Raw genomic sequence first — 7,875 nt, 5'->3', positions numbered from 1 at the left:
TGCAGTAACTCCTAGGCCTGCCGCTGGGCACCACCTTCCCGCAACTGAGGTATCTGCTGGGTGGCACGCGAGGACCGTTGTGCTCAATCCACTTCATCCTTGGAGCACAGGACACCTTTCCTCCTTCAGAAGGTGCCCTGGGAGCAGATGGTGTGCAGCTGGTCTCCCAGATGCGTTCAGAGGAACCATCTCTATCCAATACACTCTTGTTCTTCTCTCCTCCTTTGTTACTTCTCATGTGCATCACTGTCCAACAGTTTCATTTGTTATTTGCAGAGCTATTTATTGGAAAGGGGAAATTTTAAGACGGAAATTATGGTTTCTTCCTGAAGTCTTGTAGGACCTTTCCTCAGGATATTCTCTTCCCTCTCTCATCCCCTGTGTGAAACTGTCTTGTTTTTCCTTTGCAGGAGTTGTTTGTTGAAACCATAGCCAAAGATGCTTACGTGTATGCTCAGCAAGGAAAAAGGAAAACTCTGCAGAGAAAAGACCTGGGTACGAGAGCATATTCTGTGCTATCCTTAACAAAGAGTTGCTAGGATTGAGGATTTTTCCACCTGTCTTGGTGTGATGAAGCAGTCATAGGTGCCTCTTTTTCTTTCTCTGAAGACGGGAGAGAAAAACTTCTCTTCTACCAAATATTACGCTAATAATTTCACACACCAGCTCCAAAACAAGTAAACCTCTTTGAAATTGGTTGCTGTACTGTGATGTAAATTCAAATACTGCTATTTGAAGCAGATGCAAATATGGAGTCGGTTTATCTATGTTAATTGTTTTAAATTTGCTTTGCAGATAATGCCATTGAAGCTATTGATGAATTTGCTTTTTTGGAAGGTGAGTTTCTACTTGGTTTCAGTTGGTTTCAATATTTTGTGTAGTCTCCTTCTTGGGAAAGAAAGAACTTAATCATTTGCAGATCCCTCTCTTTCCACATCTTTAATAATTAATAGTGTACCTTGTTATGCCCCTCTCTGAGAGGTGAAACACAAATCAAGCGGACCCTGAGACATGTACAATACTTTTTAGCTAGATTTGTTTTGTGTGTGATTTGCTTCAACTTTAAAAAGTTACTGCATGTTCCTTTGGCAGCTTGTAAACAAGTTACATTTGTTCACATAACTGCATTTCTGATTTCTGATACTATAATTTTTTTTTTTTTTTTTTTTTCCATTTTTAGGTACTTTGGACTGAGCCGGCCAGAGACAGAGCTCTCTGGAGAAACAGAGCACAGAGATGGACAAATCGCAGAAAACAGGATGTTGAGAGTTCAAAAATAGTTCCTAGAATCAAGACATTGAAGTGGCAACCATAATTTTTTGTATAAAGTTTAAGTTGTTTTAAGTTCTTTATTTAAAATGCATATTTTTTCATAAATACTTTGTATGTCACTTAACTGTGCCCTGCCGCCACGGTGCAGACTGCTCTCCGGCTTTGGCCAGGTCGCACGGCAGTTGCTCGGAGTAGCGGTCCCTGCCTCTCCAGGTACTCTGCAGCACCACAAAGATGTGAATGGAGAGTGGCTCGGCTCAGATGCCCAGGCATGGTGAAATTTTTTACATGGAAATGTATTTTTCTTTGTATATGTTTGTTTCTTGGCCAAACACAATTAAATTTTTTTGTTGTTGAACAGCTGTCCTGTTCCCTGTGCTGCTGGGATGAAGGGGATAGTGTTCCTTTAGCACGGTGGTAAATGGCATAGTGTGGAAAGGATGCCTTCTAACAGCATTTTGGTTTTGCTATTGTTTCCTCAAGGCGTCTATCCCAGTGAAGCCCAGCTGTCCTCTAGGAGCTATATATGAGCTCCAGGGAGACTTGGCTTGTTCCTAGGAGTGTACAGCTTCCATAAATTTCTGATTGCTGCACCTGTAAATAATTGTAGCAAAAAAACCACGCAAACCCAACACTCCCCAAAACCCTATTTTGAATGCCAGAGTAGTGTCAGATGCATTACGCTGCCATCACCGTTCTCTTGTGTGCTCTCTTTCCTGAATCCGGCAAAAAAAAATTTCCCTGGAAACTGGATCTGTTCCCTGCCACGTGCACTTGGCCAAGCCGGTGCAGAGATCCTGACTTCTGCAGTTAGGAGCCGCGTGCAGCAAGCGTTCAGGACATACTGCTGCCCTCGACCGGTGTGTCCGAGAGCCCCTTACCACACACAAGCACCGTCTGTGCCTCTGCTGTTTCCAGGACTTGGGAGACTAGTACTTTCCTGCATGTGTTTAACAAAATAGAAAGATGCGTCCTCGTGGCTCTAGGGCTCAGTCACACTGAAAAGAGGCAAAACCAGAGCTGTAGGCCTCTCGGTGTGGTTGTGGGGAATGTGCTGTCTGTCATCCCTGATGTGGCTGAGTCCTACGGTGTTGCCATCTTTATCAAAGAGCCAGCTTTGTCTCAGTGTTGGTGTTGCGGAGGGACAAAAGAGGGTTGTCCCTAGATAAAAAAGCCATTGAACGTGGATGAGTGAGGATGAAGGATGCACGTTCCTTTCAAATGAGGGGACTTGAAAGTGACTCCAAGTCACCACAAACTTAATTAGTTTGAAAGTGGTGGTAAGAACGAAGACCCCCAAGGGAGCTTTTCCACGCTGGGAGCAAAACCAGTTGCTCTCAAGAAACACTCTGAAGTTTGCTCCAAGCCTGATCCCTGTAGACATGTTGTGGGAGAGATGCCATCGCTGCCCAGCCTGCTTAGGTGTTTGCTCAGATCACAGTCTGGAGGTATTTGCTGGCGATATGCAAACCCGTTTGTCTCTGAGCTGTTCACCTTCTCGCCTGCTGAGGGAGGGCCTGGTGTAAGTATCGGGGATACCGGAGACCTTTTTGTGTTTCCCAAGGTGCAGTAGGCAGGACCCACTAGCTGTAGTCTTCTTTGCAGGGCTCCTGCGTGCTTCCATCTTTGCCAGTAAGTTCCTTTTTCCTTCTCATTGTCTTTGGTGTTGCTTTGGCCTCCTGCATAGGAGAGAAAAGGGGCTTGTGTGGGTGTGTGGTGTGAGGCTGTGCGTGGCCTTCCTTCATGCCTGATGCTTCTGCATGGGCAGAGTGTATGTTTTCTATGATGCTTCACTCTGAGCAGCCTGGAGGATTGTCAGCACTCGGCAAATAATTTGGGGTTTGTCTCGGCGGAAGCTGCTGTGCAGCAATCTGGGGAGCTTAGTGCCCGCAAGCTGCTTTGTGCTGAGAGGACTCCTCTCACCGAAGCTCGCATTGCAGTAACATGGAAGTAAGAGAGAGCAGGGGACTGATGTCCTAAGATAAAACACCTCTAAACACAGCCTTTTCTTGGAGTAATTAATCAGGTACGGTGTTTAGGCCAACTGGCCAGGTCTGAGAAGTCAAATGGATCACGTCCATCTATAACCGCTCTAAATCTCTTCCTCAGGCTGAAGCCATTTGGCTCAGGACGGCGGGTGGCTGGAGACTTGTGCTCGGCGCTCAGGGCCTCCTGCCAGCTCAAGCAGGAGCGGTGGTGAATTATAACCGGCGTAATGCTGGGCTTGGTGGTTTGTGCCTGCAGGTGCCGGAGCCGTCGGCAGAGAGGACGAGCAAGGGAACCTCTTTGCAGAGAGGGGCTGCTGCAGGAGGCAGAGCCATTTCCTCCACCTCGGGCATGGTGCGTTCCCCCTTCGCCCGCAAGAAACCTAGATCCTTTAAGCACCCCCACTCATGTCCTGCCCATCATCCCCCTGAGGTTTCCTTTTGTTAAAATTATCCTAGTGACTTTTCCCTCAGGGGATTAAGGACAGAAATACGCTGGGGACTCATTGCCCGGATAATCCAATGCTTAAAGCACGTTTTGTAGAATAGGAACTGATGAGTAGCCTGGCCCCCAGCTCTGTTCATCTGCATAAAAGAGGCTTCATTTTCTGTGCCAGTGTACTGCAATGTGGTTGAATTCTGTGTTTGCCTCTGGTACTGCGTCAGTTCAGGACCACTGCAGACTTTTGGTCCCCAGGATTAACACTGGAAGGGCTGTCAGCAAGACAGCAAGGTGTCCTGACTGTACTGTGCAGAGGAAGTAGGAAATAACTCCATTTATTCACCAGAAAAAAAGTCTGTGGCCTTCAGGAGTAGCTTTATTCTCAGTTCCCCTTGCAGCAGCTGTAAGGCTACATAAAATGAGCTTCAGCTGGTTTCAGCGCAGCTATGTGAAAACGGCGTTAAACTGTATGGCCAAAAGTCTGAGGTTTCTTAGGGGTTTTTTCAGTGCACGAGAGCAGCACTTGTACAAATTCAGCCTTTAGTGTTCGCAAAATATCAGGTTCTTATGTGAACAGTAGGAGTTATAAATGACCATATCCAGATTAAAAACTGTCACAAGCAGCTTGTCATCTCCAGAGGAAACAACTTTAGAAGAGTAAATAATGATGAAAATAGTAATAGATAGTGATAAAAATAATAAACACGGCCTGTACTGCTGTGGGGATGGGAGAGCAGGGGTTAACAGTGTCTTCAGCTGGCGAAGTGTCCTTTGCAAAGCGACCAGCTGTCTGTGTCCTTGCTGTGGGTGAGGAGCATCCGCAGGGACCACCGCCGGGGAATGGCTAACACACTGCAAATGGCTACCTGCCTTACTGCTTGCTGGCTTCCCTGGGCAAAGAAATCCTCAGGCAGCTAGAAGCAGCTATAACCTAAATGTGAGTTTAAAATGTGCCTACGTGTTTCCTGGTGTCGTGCAGCACGGTGATGGTGGCTGTCTCTCGCACTGACGCTGAAGGTCAGTTTTAAAACAAGTGCAGAATTTTTGCAGCACACACTGGGTCTGCAACTCCAGCAGGTTAAAGCAAACGAATTATAGTGGTGTTGAACTGCTCAGTGGGCACTTTTAAGGCCAGTTTTCTTCCCTATTCTGTGATGAAATGAGGATTTACATCAACCAACCCTTTGAGTATGGACAGCACTATTGGGGAAAAATAACTCATTTTAGAAGGATTTCCAGAAGGAACAGCCATTAGCCAATAACCCCTGATATTTTACAAACTCAAAATACCGCAAACTGATCTAAACCTGGATGCCATGGTCCTGTGTCTCACCCATTCCCACACCCATTCCCACCTTCCTGTCCTCTGCCTTGTAATGCTAATGTGGCAATGCAACAGATTTGGGGAGCTGTGAAATCGGGATTTGGCAGGCAGGGGTCAGATATATTTTCAGCTCAGGCAGCTCCATGAGCAGGTTCATTGGGCTGCAGGCAAGGGGAGCTGAGTTTCTCTTTCTGCCCTGAATCTACTGGGTGCTCAGGCTCGCTCAGTTCATTCAAGGTCTGGAGTTCAGCAAGAGATGAGCATTCTCATTTTCCCTTTGCTAATCAATGTGTTCACCTATGCTCAGCCCATCCTTCATGAGCCCAGTAAAGCATGTAAAACCTACTGTTTCCCGGTGATTTTTTAATTGCATTCTTTTTATTCTGTAGTGCGCTTACCGGTCTATTATGAAATGTTTTACTTCTGGTCTGCAGACACAGTAGATCCGTCTGCAGCGCTAGCGAAGGGCTTTCTCTCTGGGATTTCTGCAGGTGCTCAGGCTGAAGGACTCTCTCTCCCAGGCAGACTTCCAGAGGTGGACCATGTCTTTTTGTCCAGTGTTTGTGTTATACTTGGCCCTGGTTTGAGCTTGGGCCTTCCCAGCATCACAGAAATAGTGAGGAGTAATCCTTTCGCCAAACTTGTGTTTCACAGGTGCCTCTGGCAGTCCTGTCAGCGTGGATGTTGGAAAGTGCTGGTCCAGCTGCTTGTCCCGTCGGATCGGCTCCCCCCACCCCGGCCTCCCGGGGCTCTCCAGACACTCCTCCATGCTTGATTTTCTTAGAAGCAAGAAGGTGAGAAAAGTGGTTTTGTGTCGTCCCCGTGGCAGGAGCAGTTGGGTCTGGGTGAAGGTCTTACACTGGTGCCTGGGGCTGTGACTTTATACACATTTTAAAATACCTGTTCTTGGCTTCTGCATTGCAGAAAACCTGTCAGTGAGCCTCTTGTCCTCCCTTCGCCGGCCAGCAGTGGAATATGCAGGCTAGACAAATGGGAACTCTCCCGCAACGCTGGATACCTCGTGGCAGAGGAGAGGCTCAGCTGAAGGGCTGTCACAGCACCTACCCCGCTGCTCTGGGCAGCATCCGAGCGTATTTCTGTCCTCCCCCAGCCCAGCCCTGAGACCATTGTCTGAGTTGTTACTCAGCCACATCCGCTGCACGTGAGAGCTGCTGTAGAGGGGTTGGAGGCTTTGTTCTGCCCGGTTGAGCAAAACTGGCAGGACCCATGATTTCATGATGAATATCTGGCCTTTGAGGTGCTTATGTCATTCCCGTATCACATGCCATGTGTCACTCCTAGGAAGGACTAGAAGCAGCCTGTGCATTTGGGGACATAGCTATGCACGGCTGCGATGCTCTCCTTATCCCAGGAGAGCTGACGTTGCCTAAAGTCCCATCTCCACCAGGATAACTAACCCTGGAGAGGGAATGGAAACGAGCTCTGCACTGTGGCACTGCTGGTGCAGCACCTTCCAGGCAGGCAGGTCCACGTTCATTCCCCAGAGCTGTCATCACGCTGAGACTCCAGACCAGGAGCCTGGGGTGAAATGAGGACTGCTTTAGGCGATGCAGTTCAGCTGATTGTAGCATGGTTTGGGGGAATAAACAGTTCTGATATCAGCGTGTCACTGGGAAGAGCAGCACCACAGCAACACAGTGCTGCCATGCAGGGAGAAAGGAGTAAAAGCTGAGTCAGTTCTAGGTCAGAAGAGGTTTTTGTTCGGGAGCTGATGCTGGAAGTTGTTCTCCATGGCCTGTTTTTATAAGTGTATATGCCGCTTGCCCTGTTCTGTGCAGCTGCAGGTCCGGCGCCCCGACTCGCCACTGCGGCCGGCAGCCCCACGTTTCTGCAGGTTCCTGCTGTGAGCCCGCCCGTGTGCACGTGGAGCGGCTCCTGCTCTTCGAAGGCGTTCGGAAGGTGGAGGTGGTCGACGGCTGTCACTGCAGCACGTGCCCCAAGGAATGTCTCCGTCTCCCAGCTCTGAAAACCTTCTTTCCAGACTCTCCCTGGGAGGTCACGCTTGACGTGGGGAAATGCTCTGACCTGGCCTACAGTGCAGGTATGGGAACGATGGAGAGTTTGCCTCCCTGCAGGAATATGGGGACAAGCCCTTCTGTGTGACCAGCACCAACGTCAGCGCTCAGAACTAACAATGCTCCGGTCTGCTACGCGAACCCTCTTTGCCTTAGGTGGGGATGGGATTGTACTTCATACTGTCAGGGTTGGGTTTTCTTTTCCCGTCTGCTGCTGGGCCCTTACAGCACAGGTCTGCAGGTGAAATGGTAATTCTCTGCCCCTGTGCATGGTGTGAGGATGGAAATACAACCACCTCATCTTACGGTGACATGTCCTCTAACTAGAGGTCATAGAATCAGAGTAACCCAGGCTGTGAGGGACCTCAGGAGTCTCCGGTCCAACCCCCCCCCCCGCCAAAGCAAGAAAAACAACCTGCTGATAAAAGCTCTCCTGAAAATGGACACCTTAGCAACCACTAAAAAATGGAGTTTCCTTTCCGACGATCTGAAATGCCCTTTCATCTCAGCACCAGTGAGCTACACTGTTTCAGAAATCAGTCAGAAATGGAAACTCCAAACTAAATCATTCCAGAGAGATCAAAACCTTCCACTGGGATAAAGCTGATCAGGTTTGTCCTGAACTGGTGTGCTGTCTTGTGAGTGAGTTCACACATAAAATAACCAGAGAGTCACGTCGGTGAAGATGAACTGCTCTGTTTTTATCAGGATGGAAAGTCGTGTTGAAGTGATTTTCCACAACTGCCTGATAAAATCAGTTCTCCCGGAATTTGTTGATGTCACTTTATTGGCATTTCTGCATCTAAAACCATCCTG

The 7,875-nt window shown here is 48.3% G+C and overlaps 1 protein-coding gene across 1 annotated transcript; it reads left to right on the top strand.

Moving 5' to 3' along the window:
• Window positions 1-410: 410 nt before the first annotated feature.
• On the top strand, window positions 411-7,085 carry POLE4 (polymerase (DNA-directed), epsilon 4, accessory subunit; the record flags this gene model as incomplete). The annotated part of the gene is made up of 5 exons (XM_010293644.1): window positions 411-495; window positions 796-837; window positions 3,517-3,612; window positions 5,678-5,834; window positions 6,829-7,085. Coding segments are annotated over 5 exons (637 nt in total), but the record flags the coding sequence as incomplete, so codon positions are not given.
• Between the last annotated feature and the right edge of the window lie 790 nt (window positions 7,086-7,875).

This window comes from Phaethon lepturus, unplaced genomic scaffold (assembly GCF_000687285.1).
Source record: "Phaethon lepturus isolate BGI_N335 unplaced genomic scaffold, ASM68728v1 scaffold35398, whole genome shotgun sequence".
Taxonomy (NCBI): domain Eukaryota; kingdom Metazoa; phylum Chordata; class Aves; order Phaethontiformes; family Phaethontidae; genus Phaethon; species Phaethon lepturus.
Note: the sequence above shows the minus strand (reverse complement) of the source record. Positions and strands in the feature narration are given on the sequence as shown.